Genomic DNA, 17392 nt, shown 5'->3' with positions numbered 1-17392 from the left:
ACCTACCCACTTACCCATCCATCCATCCATCCATCGACCCACACACCTATACCTACTTTCCTATCTACCTACCTACCCATCCATCAATCCATCAACCCACCTACCTATACCTACCTTCCTATCTACCTACCTACCCATCCAACCATCCATCCATCGACCCACCCACCTCTACTTACTTTCCTATCTACCTATACCTACCAATTTGCAATTGTAATCGTCCCCATATCTACGTTACCTACCGACCCATCCATCCATCCATCCAATCGTCCACTATTCCATCTTCCCTCCCATATCTACCAACCTACCAGTCCTTTCATCAGTCCATCCATTGACCCACCCACATACCTACCTATCTATCTAACAAATCTTTACATTAATTCTCCCACCACCCCTACCACCTACCCACCCTTCCATCCTTCCATCCATCCATCCAATCATCCACTAATTCATTCTCCCTCTCATATACCTACCTATCCATCATTTTATGAATACATCCATCCATCTACTCACCTACCTATACATTAATCCTTCGACTATACCTACTCATCCACCCTTCCACCTATAATCTACCGACCTACCCATTCTTTCATCAATCCATCCATCCATCAATCCACTTACCCACTTGCCTACAAATCTATACATTCATCCATCCACCATCCCACCTACCTACCTACCGACCGATCCTTCCATCCATCCATCCAGTCGTCCACTATTCCATCCTCCCTCCCACATCTACCTACTAGTGTTGTCCCGATACAAATATTTTGGTATCAGTACCGGTACCAAAATGTATTTTGATACTTTTCTAAATAAAGGGGGCCACAAAAAATGAAATGATTGGCTTTATTTTAACAAAAAAAATCTTACGTTACATTAAACATATGTTTCTTGTTGCATTTGAAAAACAATTTAGTCCTTAAATAAAATAGTGAACATACTAGACAACTTGTCTTTTAGTAGTAAGTAAACAAACAAAGACTCCTAATTAGTCTATGCAGTAACATATTGTGTCATTTATACACCTATTATTTTGTCAAAAAATATAAAGGACAAGCTGTAAAAATGGATTATTAATCCACTTGTTCATTTACTGTTAAGGTCTGGTTATTTTTTGTTTCAACCGGTTTTATCTACACTTCTGTTAAAATGTAATAATCACTTATTCTACTCTTCTTTGGATGCTTTACATTAGTTTTGGATGATACCACAAATTTAGGTATGGATCCGATACCAAGTAGTTTTTTATGAATAAAACAAACAAAACGCGACAGCAACGGGGAAGTGCTCTGACCGGACAGGCTATGACAAAAACGAAACAAAATGCAAAACACTTATGGGAAATGTAGAGAAGACGGTGTCCACACATACGAGTGTATTTAGTGTATTAGCATCATAAAGGATTGTCTCCGGTCACCAAAGAATGGGGAATCGAAAACATCAACATCCAAAAACAATGGTGGCTCACACTCAATTTAAATAGAACTGATTGCAAACCGAAAACGGGTGAGGGGAAATGCTCTGGGAAAGATGTGTGAAGAGGTCACGAAAAAACACCAACACGACAGGAAGTGCCACCAAAAGAAGAGCGCAGAACAGGAACCAACACCAAACACAGGAGAACACCAACAAAAGGGAAGCCGTGACAGCACAAGTACAACAAGATGTTGTTTTCAGCACAAACCCGTTCAAGATTAGACAAACAAACAGTGTACAAACCCGTTCAAGATTAGACAAACAAACAGTGTACAAACCCGTTCAAGATTAGACAAACAAACAGTGTACAAACCCGTTCAAGATTAGACAAACAAACAGTGTACAAACCCGTTCAAGATTAGACAAACAGTGTACAAACCCGTTCAAGATTAGACAAACAAACAGTGTACAAAACCGTTCAAGATTAGACAAACAGTGTACAAGGTTACAGAACAAGAACGCTGATGGGTCGCAGCAAGCGCCCCGTAAAAGATGGGGAAAGGGTAGACGCTGGGGGAGGATTAGTAAAAAAAATACAGTGGCAAAAAAACTCCATAGCAAAGAATATAGACATATTACAACATACAACTGGAGACTTGCAACAGAGGGGTGGGAGTGGGGGCTACGGAGACAGACTGCTGCTCTTCCATCACCCTTAAGGGGTTCACATGTCGAAGGCGTAGGACCGGGCGGCGGGGTGTGTGTGTGTGTGTGTGTGTGTGTGTGTGTGTGTGTGTGTGTGTGTGTGTGTGTGTGTGTGTGTGTGTGTGTGTGTGTGTGTAAAAGCCTGCAGCGTGTCTCTGTTCCACGACCTTGGTGTTTTCTTGCAGCCGCCAGTCAGTCCAAAGTCAACAACAACAGGTGTGTGTCCGTGAGAGACAAGAAGGGAGTTTGTTGTGTCTTCGCTGCACTGTCCTTCAGGGGAGTCTCCAAGCCAGGGAAACAACTCAAGTCAGAATGTTTTTGTTTGCGAGTGAAAATAACATTTGCTTTTCACTCTAAATTGTCTATGACTGGTCCTCAAATTCATCCTGCAGTGCAGACAGTCCGATGTTATCCAAAACCACAAGAGTGTCCACAGTTCTGCCCGCATCCTCCAATCATTTGTGGCAGCTTTGGGCTACTTTGAAGGCTGACAGCGTCTTCCAATTTGTGGACAAACCAGAGCAACGCTTACTCCAATCAGCAGATGTCCTGTTGTCATAACTCCCAATAGGTAGATATCTTCACGTCCTCCACTGAAAGGGTCGCCAGGCACTCCTTCTTCTCCCAAGAGTCCATTGTGTGTCTAGCAACAACCGCTCCGTCAAGACAGGCAGGTTCCCCTTAAACCCAAGATCTTGTCAATTTCCTTGAGGCCAGTTAAATAGTTCCAATGTTTACATTTGGAGAGCAGTGCAAAAAGAGCCAACAAAAAGTTAAGACAAGACAAAGAAGCAAACAGGAGGGATAAGGGAGAGAAAAGGGGAGCATCCGCCCTCCATGAGTGCCAGTGACACCTATATCTACCCACCTACCTTTTCTGTCATCCATCCATCCACTTACCCACCAACCTACAAATCTATACATTATCCATCCATCCATCTAGTCATGTACGAATGCATCCTCCCTCCCATATCTACCTACTTACAGTATCTGCCCTTTCATCAATCCATTCATCCATCAACCCACCTACCTACAAATCTATACATCCATCCATCCATCCAGTCGTGTACTAATGCATCCTCCCTCCCATATCGACCTACTTATCTGCCCTTTCACCAACCCATCCAGCCATCGACCCACCTACCTACCTATAAACCTGACTACAAATCTATACATTCATCCGTCCACCATGCTGACCTATCAATCATCCATCCATCCGTCCACTTACCCACCTGCCTACAAATCTATTCATCATCCATCCATCCATCCACTGTACTAATGCATACTCCCTCCCATATCTACCTGCTTATCCATCCTTACATCAACCCATCATCCATCGACCCACCTACCTACCTATAGACCTGCCTACAAATCTATACATTCAGCCGTCCACCATCCTACCTGCCCATCCCTCCTTCCACCTATATCTACCTACATACCCATCCATCCATCCATCCATCCATCCATCCATCCATCCATCCATTCATCCATCCATCCACCCTCCCACTTACCCACCTGCCTACAAATCTATACATTCAGCCGTCCACCATCCTAGCTGCCCATCCCTCCTTCCACCTATATCTACCTACATACCCATCCATCCATCCTTCCATCCATCCATCCATCCATCCATCCATCCATCCATTCATCCATCCATCCACCCTCCCACTTATCCACCAGCCTACAAATCTATACATTCAGCCGTCCACCATCCTACCTGCCCATCCCTCCTTCCACCTATATTTACCTACATATCCATCCATCCATCCATCCATCCATCCATCCATCCATCCATCCATCCATCCATCCATCCATCCATTTACCCTCCCACTTACCCACCTGCCTACAAATCTATACATTCAGCCGTCCACCATCCTACCTGCCCATCCCTCCTTCCACCTATGTCTACCTACATACCCATCCATCCATCCATCCATCCATCCATCCATCCATCCATCCATCCATCCATCCATCCATCCACCCTCCCACTTATCCACCTGCCTACAAATCTATACATTCAGCCGTCCACCATCCTACCTGCCCATCCCTCCTTCCACCTATATCTACCTACATACACATCCATCCATCCATCCATCCATCCATCCATCCATCCATCCATCCATCCATCCATCCATCCACCCTCCCACTTACCCACCTGCCTACAAATCTATACATTCAGCCGTCCACCATCCTACCTGCCCATCCCTCCTTCCACCTATATCTACCTACATATCCATCCATCCATCCATCCATCCACTTACCCAACTGCCTACAAATCTATACATTCAACTGTCCATCATGCTGACCTACCATCCCTCCTTCCACCTATATCTACCTACATACCATCCATCCATCCATCCATCCATCCATCATCCATCCACTTACCCACCTGCCTACAAATCTATACATTCAGCCGTCCACCATCCTACCTGCCCATCCCTCCTTCCACCTATATCTACCTACATACCCATCCATCCATCCATCATCCACCCTCCCACTTACCCACCTGCCTACAAATCTGTACATTCAACCGTCCATCATGCTGACCTACCATCCCTCCTTCCACCTATATCTACCTACATACCATCCATCCATCCATCCATCCATCCATCCATCCATCCATCCACTTACCCACCTGCCTACAAATCTATACATTCAGTTGTCCACCATCCTACCTGCCCATCCCTCTTTCCACCTATATCTACCTACATATCCATCCATCCATCCATCCATCCATCCATCCATCCATCCACCCTCCCACTTACCCAACTGCCTACAAATCTATACATTCAGCCGTCCATCATGCTGACCTACCATCCCTCCTTCCACCTATATCTACCTACATACCATCCATCCATCCATCCATCCATCCATCCATCCATCCATCCATCCATCCATCCATTCATCCATCCATCCATCCATCCATCCACTTACCCAACTGCCTACAAATCTATACATTCAGCCGTCCATCATGCTGACCTACCATCCCTCCTTCCACCTATATCTACCTACATACCATCCATCCATCCATCCATCCGTCCACCTACCCAACTGCCTACAAATCTATATATTCAGCCGTCCACCATGCTGACCTACCCATCCATCCATTCATCCATGTGTCCATCCATGCTTTCACCCATATCTACCGACCTGCCCATCCTTTTATCAATCCATCCACCCATCAACCCACTCACCCAACTACTAACTACCCCTTCTTCTTCTAGCTTCTCCAGCGAAGGCGGACACAACCCTTCCCCTTATTTCTCCTTTGTTTGCTCTTTGTCTCGTCTTGTCTTGACTTTCTAAGTCCCAAATCTAAAGTATGGAATTGATAAACAGTTTTCTCAAGGAAATTGACCAGATCTCCTCGACGGTAATCAATTTGGAACTGTGGTGAAGGATGTGGCTGGGCAGAGCTGTGGCCAACCTCTCAGACTTTTGACGATTTCTGAACTGAATCACAACTTGGGTAGCATCTCGGAGAAGCTTTCCGCTCTGCAAGGAGAAATGATGACCAATTTGAGAGCCAGAACAGAATTGGAATATGTCTAACCAAAACAATTCTTATCTACAATTCGACTCCCTCTGCTTTGGCAATGTCACGATGTAAACACCCCAGAAAGACGCTCTCAAATCCCTTCTTCAAAGACACCTGGGATGATGACGAACGGAGCGACTTCCAGGCTTATGGACAAACACGCACCCATGGACTACTACTGCACAGATATGCACACGTACACCCCATGCCCCATCCCACGCCTTCGCCGAATGGCGGTCTGATGGACTACGGAGCCACGCCCTGATGGCTGCAGCTTCCCCGTTGCATGTCTCGAGTTTTTGTATGTGCGTTCATATTAAGGCTGAAACGACGCGTCGACGTAGTCGACGTCATCGGTTACGTAAATACGTCGACGCCGTTTTTGTGCGTCGGCGCGTCGCATATTTACGTCACTCTACTTTACTGTCATGGCGGAGCGCAAAGCAGACGATGCGAGCGAGGGGAAAAAAGCACGCCAAAAGTCGTCAAAAGTGTGGGAGTATTTCAATAAACGGCCTAATAATGTTGTTGTATGCACACTGTGTCGAGCGGAAATGGCCTATCATAGCAGCACAACGGCTATGAACGAACATTTGAAAAGAAAACCCCCGACAGCGTTCTTGCCATCACCATCAACAAGTTAATCGTCCGCGTGCGTATACGTTGTCATCATTACACAAAAACATGAATGTGTCATTTGTATCTGCGTTGTAAATTCATAAACTAAAACACCGTTTCGCTCTGAGAGGCGCGTTTGGCGTGCCTGTTCAGTGTTTACAAAGACGCGCTCCTCTTTAACGCTGTGGAGAGGCGGCGGCGGCGGCGGCGAGCGAGCGGCGAGCGAGCGGCGAGGCGGGGCGCGCCGGGAGCGACGCCGCAATCGTGCCCAGGTGCGCGATCCGCGCAGTTGGAAGAGAAAAGACTTTGTGTAAAATGAATAGATTGTAAACCTGGCAAAGCCGTCTGGCGTTCAGTCTGTCGGTCCTGAAAGAACCCCACGGCACAAGACGTGTCACAAACGCTAACGTTAATTAGTTGTGCAAATACCTTTTACAACATTAACAGTTACATATACTATGTACAAACCAACAATTAACTTTCACTTTAATCATACTATCATTGTTGTGTTATTAAGCAAAATAAGCAATACTTTTACTTTTGTTGAAATGTTTACACTGTACACTTTTTTGTATTGGATGTTTAGCTTTATTTTTGCACATTTTAGCAAATAAGCAATACTTTTACTTTTGTTGAAATGTTTACACTTGTTACAGAATATTTCCGTTTTGCACTTTTTTGTATTGGATGTTTATCTTTATTTTTGCACATTTTAAAGCAAAATAAGCAATACTTTTACTTTTGAAATGCTTATACTATTCCAGAATATTAAGATTTGCACTGGATGTTTACTTTTATATTTGCACATTAAAAAGCAAATAAGCTACTTTTAATTTTGTTAAATGTTAAAAGTTTTAAATGTTTACATTGTTACAGAATATTTTGTCATGTTGTTGTCAATGTTGACTGAGTGGCCATACTTTTTTTTATTTGTAAATAAAAGCCATGCCTTTTGAAAAAACTGGCCTACATTTATTTTTTCCTCTTCATTTTAAATTAAAAAAAAAAATCGGTAAAAGGAAAAATAATCTATAGATTAATCGAAAAAAATAATCTATAGATTAACCGATTAATCGAAAAAATAATCTATAGATTAATCGATAGAAAAATAATCGTTAGCTGCAGCCCTAGTTCATATGCCCTTATTGTTGCTTGAGGTTTTTTTTCTGCTCTCAAACTAACCTGCGCCAGATTAGTGAGTATTAATACACATGATGTATAAGGTCATTTGCTAATTGGAGGAAAATAAACAGACAAGGACTGATCAATCTATTTGATTGCATCCGGCCGCCCGTGAGTGTGCAATCATAATACAGCTTTTTAAAGACAATTGACTGACACTGGGTCACTGGGCGCTAACTGTTAGTGACCTCACCCAAAGTGCGTTTGTTTTCCCGCAAAAAAACAACTTTCCAAACTTCTTACCCCCAGCTCAGCAATGAAAGAGTTAAGCGCAAGTTTATGCTGAGTCAGCACAGCAGCAGGATAAAAGAGCTTTAGGCGTGAGGGAAGGAAAACAACTTTTTTTATACGACACATCTGCGAGCGGGAGGTTGCTCGCAGGAGTAGAAAAAGCAAATAGAAGAAGGAAAAGAAGAAAAAAAAACATGCATGTGATCGTGACAATCATAACATGTTCTTACGTAAACACTTGACAAAACATCTTGTGTCATAGACACGTACTTTTATTGAAAGAAAAGCAGTAAAAAAATGTATTTCATTTACATGAAATTGTCTATTTACAACAGCAGGAGCACACAAAGCAAAAACAAAAGTTACTTTTTCTCCAAACATTATGTTGCTTTTACTCTTTTATTTTGAAATCCACGTGAGAAATGTGGAAAAACAAAAACAACACGAACTTAACTTGTTTAGCATCGGAAGCCATTGCGCAGGTGTGCCGGAGAAAGTATCCATAAGCACTTTTATTTTGAAATTCAAGTGATACATCTTCTTTTTTTTTTACCCTCCTAAATCTTTTTTCATTTTGTTTTGAAAGCCATTGTCACGGTGTGCCTAATGACGTGTCCGTAAGCACTTTTGTTTTGAAATCCATGTGAGAAATGTAAAAAACAACACGACAATTGTTTTATTAGGGCCCGCATGGCCCATGATGATGAGCATTCCTCAACTTTCTCAGTCTTTTTTGCCACTTGTGCCAGCTTTTTTGGAACATGTGGCAGGCATCAAATTCCAAATGAGCTAATATTTGCAAAAAATAACAAAGTTTTCCTGTTCGAATGTTAAATATCTTGTCTTTGCAGTCTATTCAATTGAATATAAGTTGAAAAGGATTTGCAAATCATTGTATTCTATTTTTATTTACGATTTACACAACGTGCCAATTTCACTGGTTTTGAGTTTGGTAAAACCCATTGTCACGGTGTGCTTTTATTTTGAAATCCACGTGAGAAATGTAATAATTAATAATAATTATTATAATAATCTAGTAGTTGTCTTTTTTTATTTTGGATCAGAAGCCGTTATGAAGGTGTGCCCAATGAAGTGTGATGTGTCCATAACCTCTTTTATTTTGAAAACAAGGTGAGAATGTAAAAACAAAAGCTTTTAAAGTTGTTATTTTAAATGATGTTTAGAAAGGCATTTTACCGCTATGCATAAGTCCTTTTATTTTGAAATCCAGGTGGGAAATATAAAAACGTCATTAAAAGGGATCTTTTTCTTGTGTATTGGAAGCTTTTTTTGAATACAGGTTTAAAAAAATGGCAAAAACAGCAAAACAATAGTTTTAATGTACTGTATGTTCGGTGTGCCTAATGAAGTGTCCATAAGCACTTCTTTTTTTGAAAGAAAGGTGAGAGTGTACCCCGCCTTTTGCCCGAGTGTAACTGGGATAGGCTCCAGCACTCCCCTCCACCCTGGGTGGGACAAGCGGTAGGAAAATGGATGGATGGAAGGTGAGAAATGAAAACAGCAATAAAAGTGTTTTTTTTAATTGTTTTTATACTGCATGTCATTGAGCAAGTGTGCCTAATGAAGTGTCCATTAGCACTTTTGGGCACCTTTATTTTGAAATCCAGAAGAGAAGTGACCATAAATGTGTTAAACTATGAATTTTCTGAATTGTCATTGTAAAGGTGTGCCTAATGAAGTGGCCTTAAGCACACGCACTTTAATGTTGAAGTCCAGGTGAAAAAGTGATTAATAGTCATCAATATTTTAGTTATTAAAACGTCTTTTGTATGTGTGTGTGTGTGTGTGTGTGTGTGTGTGGGAGGGTTGTGTAACGTGGCATGGACATCCAGGATGCACCTCCGGGACCGAGCACGAGAGATGGGCGAGCCGACACAAATGTCGACAGTTTCGATACCAAGAGTAGTATCTGCTGTGTATTGTTTTGTTAGTAGAGTGCAATATTTGTTCGTTTGCCTCCAAATATATGACCTGTGTTTTATTCACATTTATTTTAATCATAACTTTTTATCTCCTGACTTTGTGTGTCAGCATTTCGACTTCTATCTCATCATTTGACTTTTCTTAGCTCACAATTTCCATTTTTAAAATCTCATAACTTTGTAGGATTGATTTTGTTTTGCACTTGAAAGATTTTGATTTGTACTTGAAGGATATTTTTTTGTACATGAAGAAATAAGTTATTTGTTTCTGAAGCATGATGTATTTGTTGGGCGTGAGTAAAACATACTTGCCAACCCTCCCGAATTTTCCGGGAGACTCCCGAAATTCAGCGCCTCTCCCGAAAACCTCCCGGGACAAATATTCTCCCGAAAATCTCCCGATTTTCAGCCGGAGCTGGAAGCCACGCCCCCTCCAGCTCCATGCGGACCTGAGTGAGGACAGCCTTTATTCATGACAGGGTGACAAGAACTAAATCATCCAGACTAGAGATAAATTGTAGAATTATGTTTATTTTACCTAAAAATAAATATATTTATTAATTAAAAATTTAAAAAAACTAAATAAATGTTTACTATATTTTGCTAAAAACATCAAAATTAATTGTATTTTTATTTGTATTTTTTCGTGACTCCTTATTACATCCAGCCATAGAATTATACATTAAAATAAACATATTTGAAATAATTGATTTTAAATTATCATAATTATTCATTTAAAATGACCATATTTAATTATTAAAATAATTGCTTGTTTATCAACAACTTTAGCATTTTATTCATTACATTTTGAAACTCTCAGAAGCCAAGTTATGTTATATTCCTTAATATTTATTTATGCAAGTTTGAGGTATCAATTATCTAAACACAGTTTGTTTGCATATTTTCAGGATATATATATATATATATATATATATATATATATATATATATATATATATATATATATATATATATATATATATATATATATATATATATATGTATGTGTGGGGGAAAAAATCACAAGACTATTTCATCTCTACAGGCCTGTTTCATGAGGGGGGTACCCTCAATCATCAGGAGATTTTAATGGGAGCATTCGCATACCATGGTTTATATAGGGCACAGAGTGGGTGGGTACAGGCTGGCGTAGGGGCGTGGTGATTGGCTCATGTGTTACCTAGGAGGTGTTTCCGTCTGTGGCGGCATGCTGTTACAATTTCGCTGCGCTTGTTGAGGGATGACAGGTCTGGACGGTAAATAATAAACAGTTTCTCTTTCAAGCATAGGTTGCATCTTTTATTACCACTATTGTAAGGTGTGCTGGATGCAAGAATTTGCCATGTTATTGAATATTCAACATTATTGTCTTTGAGGTCCCAAATGTGTTTGCTGAGTTCTGTGGTATTTCGCAGGTTTTGGTTCCTGAAAGAAGCCTTGTGATTGTTCCATCTGGTTTTGAATTCTCCCTCGGTTAATCCTACATATGTGTCGGATGTGTTAATGTCCTTGCGTATTACCTTAGATTGGTAGACAACTGATGTTTGTAAGCACCCCCCGTTGAGAGGGCAATCAGGTTTCTTTCGACAGTTACAGTCTTTGTTGATTTTGGAGTCGCTCTGTCCGGGGGCCGACGGCTCGTTTGCAATTGTTTTGTTGTGGTTTGAGATGATTTGTCGTATATTGTTCATGCAGCTGTAGCTCAATTTAATGTTGTTCTTGTTGAATACTTTTCTTAGGGTGTTGTCTTTGGGAAAGTGTTTGTCAATCAGATTGAGGAATTTGTGTCCAATGTTAGTTGAGACGTTTTTGCTGTATGGGGGGTTGTACCAGATGATGTCGTTTCGTTTTCTGTTCTTTTTTGGCTGGTTTCCTGGCGTGGGTTCATAGGTGAGGGTGAAATTGTATATATATATGTATGAAATACTTGACTTGGTGAATTCTAGCTGTCAATATACTCCTCCCCTCTTAACCACGCCCCAACCACGCCCCGCCCCGCCCCCGACCACGCCCCCCCCCCCCCACCTCCCGAAATCAGAGGTCTCAAGGTTGGCAAGTATGGAGTAAAACATGTTTTGTGCGTGTGTGGACTTTTAGCAGTAATTTAAATCCATAATTGTTTTTATCTTATAATTTCCACTTTCTGATAATTAAGGTTTTTGTATCTCATAGTTATGGCACCCAATCTTATCATTTCGATTCTTGACATTTTGACTATCTCATAATTCCGATTTTATTTAAATTCTCAGAATCACGACTATTTTATAATTTCAACTTTCTTACCTCATATTTACGACTTTTTATCTCATCAATATGACTTCCTATCTTATCTTATCCTATTCCTGTCCTATCTTTTCACATAATTTCAAGTTTTTATCTCATGATTAAGACTTTTTGTCTTATAATTTCCACTTTCTCTCTGATAATTACGATTTTCTATCTCATAATTACGGCGTCCAATCTTATAATCCCGATTCTTGACATTTTGACTATCTTGATTAAAAAAATGTGAAATTATGAGATAAAATAGTCATAATTATGATATTGGGAGTCATTATTATGAGATAGAAAATCCTAAATGTGAGAAAGAAAGTGGACGTTGTGAGATACAAACTCACAATTTCTACTTTCAACTCGTAATTCTGACTCACCATTGAGATATTTTTTTTATGTTTTAGAAGCGGGCTTCCGTAGATTCTAATCAGGCAACAAATGAAATGCATAAAGTCAAATTAAAGCTGCAAGCAGCGATGGACAGGACCGACTTTGAGGGCTCATAAAATCCAAACCGGAGCAGTAATTAAAACTCTTTCATCAACTTTTAATCAGAAGGGTTCAATCTCTCTCCTGTGCTAATTTGAAGCCGACACGACAAACGCGCTCAGAGGAGATAATGTTTGAAAAAAAAGTGACTGTTTTTACACAACTTTTGTTTTGAAGGGGGAATTGCAAACTTCCTGTTGATTTGTGCTGGGGGTTGTCAGTGTATGAAATCTAGGTCCTTCATAGAGGTTTTTGTTTCATGTCTCTACATACTTGCCAACCTTGAGACCTCCGATTTCGGGAGGTGGGGGGGTGGGGCGTGGGGGCGTTGTCGGGGGTGGAGCGGGGCGTGGTTGGGGGCGTGGTTAAGAGGGGAGGGGTTTATTGACAGCTAGAATTCACCAAGTCAAGTATTTCATACATATATATATATATATATATATATATATATATATATATATATATATATATATATACATCTTGAAAATATGCAAACAAAACTGTGTTTAGATAATTGATACTTCAAACTTGCATAAATATAACATTAATATAACATAACTTGGCTTCTGAGAGCTTCAAAATGTAATGAATAAAATGCCAAAGTTGTTGATAAACAAGCAATTATTTTAATAATTAAATATTGTCATTTTAAATGAATTATTATGATAATTTCAAATTAATTATTTCAAATATGTTTATTTTAATGTACCGGTATAATTCTATGGCTGGATGTAATAAGGAGTCAGAAAAAATAAAAATAAAAATACAATTAATTTTGATGTTTTTAGCAAAATATAGTAAAAATGTATTTAGGTTGTTTTTTTTTAAATTAATAAATATATTTATTTGTAGGTAAGATAAACATAATAATACAATTTATTTCTAGTCTGGATGATTTAGTTATTGTCACACTGTTGTCCTCCCGTCTGAAAAAAGGCTGTCCTCACTCAGCTCCGGCTGAAAATCGGGAAATTTTCGGGAGAATATTTATCCCGGGAGGTTTTTCGTGTGAGGCGCTGTATTTCGGGAGTCTCCCGGAAAATTCGGGAGGGTTGGCAAGCATGTGTCCCTACGACATTCCTACTGGGAGTTACAGGCAGTTGTGTCTGTGTTTTCTTCCTAGGCGGCGCTAGAGCGCAATTTTGAGTTTTGGGGTTTGGTTTTTTGATTAGATCGCAATGTTCGCCAGTCCTGATGTGTGTGTCCAATTTGGTGAGTTTTGAAGCATGTTAAGGGGGTCAAATTACAGCTCAAAAAGGCGGCGGTATAATAATAAAACGCTAGAAATACAATAGGGTCCTCTGTCCCTAATAACGACCTCGACAAACAACAAGTATTGGTATCGGCATATATATATATATATATATATATATATATATATATATATATATATATATATATATATATATATATATATACATCCTGAAAATATGCAAACAAAACTGTGTTTAGATAATTGATACTTCAAACTTGCATAAATATAACATTAATATAACATAACTTGGCTTCTGAGAGCTTCAAAATGTAATGAATAAAATGCTAAAGTTGTTGATAAACAAGCAATTATTTTAATAATTAAATATTGTCATTTTAAATGAATTATTATGATAATTTCAAATTAATTATTTCAAATATGTTTATTTTAATGTATAATTCTATGGCTGGATGCAATAAGGAGTCAGAAAAAATAAAAATAAAAATACAATTAATTTTGATGTTTTTAGCAAAATATAGTAAAAATGTATTTAGGTTGTTTTTTTTAAATTAATAAATATATTTATTTGTAGGTAAGATAAACATAATAATACAATTTATTTCTAGTCTGGATGATTTAGTTCTTGTCACCCTGTTGTCCTCCCGTCAGAAAAAAGGCTGTCCTCACTCAGGTCCGCATGGAGCTGGAGGGGGCGTGGCCTCCAGCTCCGGCTGAAAATCGGGAGATTTTCGGGAGAATATTTATCCCGGGAGGTTTTCGTGTGAGGCGCTGTATTTCGGGAGTCTCCTGGAAAATTCGGGAGGGTTGGCAAGTATGTGTCTCTACGACATTCCTACTGGGAGTTACAGGCAGTTGTGTCTGTGTTTTCTTCCTAGGCGGCGCTAGAGCGCAATTTTGAGTTTTGGGGTTTGGTTTTTTGATTAGATCGCAATGTTCGCCAGTCCTGATGTGTGTGTCCAATTTGGTGAGTTTTGAAGCATGTTAAGGGGGTCAAATTACAGCGATATAATAATAAAACGCTAGAAATACAATAGGGTCCTCTGTCAGGGTCGGCCCGTGGCATAGGCCGTATAGGCAAATGCTAAGGGCGCCGTCCATCAGGGGGCGCCACGCCAGTGCCACAAATGTTGGAGAAAAAAAAAAAGAAAAAAAAAGTTGGTGCTATTATTTCTAAATACAAAAAATAATCCCACATTAATTAAAATGCAAAGTAAAGCCTATTTAATAGAAATATTATTTGTTACAACATTACGCCCCCCCTCCTCCCCCCGCACGGTGCGCCCCCTCCCTTCCCGTATCATGACTCTTTTTGGACGTCACCACATCAAAAAATCAACACAAGATGCCAAAACTGTCAGGTGCCCAGGGAAGAAAAAAGAGAAAAGAAGAGGAGGAGAAACGAGAAAAGACAGAGGTAGCAGGTAGGTAACGTTAGCCTACATGAAATTATTTGTCTGTTACAGAATGTGATAGTAGCTGGCTTTTTAGCATTAAGCTAATGTTACATGATTCGGCAATTGCTAATCAATAAATAGCTAGTTCTGTTTTAAAGTCGGGTTAATATTGTGGAGGGGGCTAAATTGTTATGGAAAATAATAATGTAACGTTAGGTAATTACTCTACTCCCACCTTACATTCCTCAGGGACATTTGTATTAGATCTTTTAAGCAGGTGTTTTTTGTTTACATTGTTATTGCCTTCTGGTTAGCTAATGTTTGCCCTGCAGGTAATAGTCACTTTTCCACCCCTTTATATATTAGGTATAGTTGTAAGTAAAAAAAGGTCAAAGACAAAGCTATTAGGTTTCTTGCGAGTATATACACTTTACTGCCGATGTGTGGGGGGGCGCCACCTAAAATCTTGCCTAGGGCGCCAGATTGGTTAGGGCCGGGCCTGCTGACAGACCAAAACAAACAAAGCGTGCATTAACAGATCGATAAAAATTAGTAGCGAGTAGCGAGCTGAATGTAGATAAAAGTAGCGGAGTAAAAGTAGCGTTTCTTCTCTATAAATATACTCAAGTAAAAGTAAAAGTATGTTGCATTAAAACTACTCTTAGAAGTACAATTTATCCCAAAAGTTACTCAAGTAGATGTAACGGAGTAAATGTAGCGCGTTACTACCCACCTCTGGTTTTGAAGCATGTTAAGGGGGTCAAATTACAGCGATATGATAATAATACGCTAGAAATACAATAGGGTCCTCTGTCCCTAATAACGACCTCGACAAACAACAAGTATTGGTATCGGCAGTACCGATGCCGCGTGTACATGCTATCGGATCGACACTCAGAAGTGCAGTATCACTGGCCGGTGGTGGGTGGAGGACGATGGGGGCTGAGATGGGCGTCAAGTTTTCCGGGTTCGGCCCCTCAAAGTTCCATGGAGGGTTCGTCCAGCGGGAGGCGGAGGAAGAGGTTCAGTCGGCGGCTCCTTCGCAGCGGCAGCAGACATGCGTCCCGCCGACAGGTCTTGGCTGCTGCTCACCGGCTTCGTCCTCCTGTACGTGGTCTACCTCCTGTTCGGCGCGCTGGTCTTCTCCAGCATCGAGCGGCCCGTGGAGGAGGAGCTTCGCCGCGACGTGGATGCCCTCAAACGGCGCTTCCTCAACCACAGCTGCGTCTCGCCCGCCGCCCTGGACCTCTTCGTGGGCCAGGTGCTGGCCGCCAACAGGCACGGCGTCACGGCGCACAAGAACGCCTCCGCCCCGTCCAACTGGGACTTGACATCGGCCATGTTCTTCGCCAACACGCTGGTCACCACCGTAGGTGAGTCCGACGACATGAAGAAATGTTCTAGAAGGTTCTAATGGAAAACATGCCTGCTTTGTCCTCTTATCACGTGGAGTTTTGTTTTTGTTTTTACACACGTTTTATGTCATTTGAGGAGGGAAAAAACAACAGAAAATGTCTCCACAAACAAACACTTTGAAACCGATGTTTTAGTAGAGCAAACAAACGTTGGCTTTTAAGTAGAGATGGCTCTTTAAAGAAGTGTTTTTCAACCTTTTCTGAGCCAAGGCACATTTTTTTTCCATAAAAAAAATGCGGAGGCACACTATCAGCAGAAAACATTAAAAAATGAAACTCAGCAGCCGATATTGACAGTAAAAAGTTGTTCTGGCAATTGTTGGATATGAATTCAAACCATAACCAAGCATGCATCACTATAGCTCTTGTCTCAAAGTAGGTGTACTGTCACCCAGGCCCGGCACTAACCAATCTGGTGCCCTAGGCAAGATTTTAGGTGGCGCCCCCCCACATCGGCAGTGAAGTGTATATACTCACAAGAACCCGAATAGCTTTGTCTTTGACCTTTTTTTTTTTACTTACAACTATACCTAATATATAAAGGGGTGGAAAAGTGACTATTACCTGCAGGGCAAACATTAGCTAACCAGAAGGCAATAACAATGTAAACAAAAAACACCTGCTTAAAAGATCTAATACAAATGTCCCTGAGGAATGTAAGGTGGGAGTACTGTAATTACCTAACGTTACATTATTATTTTCCATAACAATTTAGCCCCCTCCACAATATTAACCCGACGTTAAAACAGAACTAGCTATTTATTGATTAGCAATTGCCGAATCATGTAACATTAGCTTAATGCTAAAAAGCCAGGTTACTATCACATTCTGTAACAGACAAATAATTTCATGTAGGCTAACGTTACCTACCTGCTACCTCTGTCTTTTCTCGTTTCTCCTCCTCTTCTTTTCTCTTTTTTCTTCCCTGGGCACCTGACAGTTTTGGCATCTCGTGTTGATATTTTGATGTGGTG

The 17392-nt window shown here is 40.4% G+C and overlaps 1 protein-coding gene across 1 annotated transcript in view; it reads left to right on the top strand.

Moving 5' to 3' along the window:
- Positions 1-15949: 15949 nt before the first annotated feature.
- The window catches only part of kcnk6 (potassium channel, subfamily K, member 6), a 29098-nt gene continuing 27655 nt past the window's right edge, over positions 15950-17392 (top strand). Inside the window, exon 1 of the mRNA XM_061972190.1 lies at positions 15950-16376. Within this exon, the coding sequence (XP_061828174.1) occupies positions 16061-16376 (316 nt within the window). The 5' untranslated portion in view covers positions 15950-16060. The remainder of the gene's footprint in view (positions 16377-17392) is intronic.

The sequence above is a fragment of the Nerophis lumbriciformis genome, linkage group LG17 (genome assembly GCF_033978685.3).
Source record: "Nerophis lumbriciformis linkage group LG17, RoL_Nlum_v2.1, whole genome shotgun sequence".
In the NCBI taxonomy this organism is placed as follows: domain Eukaryota; kingdom Metazoa; phylum Chordata; class Actinopteri; order Syngnathiformes; family Syngnathidae; genus Nerophis; species Nerophis lumbriciformis.
This window is presented reverse-complemented; position numbering and strand designations above follow the sequence as displayed.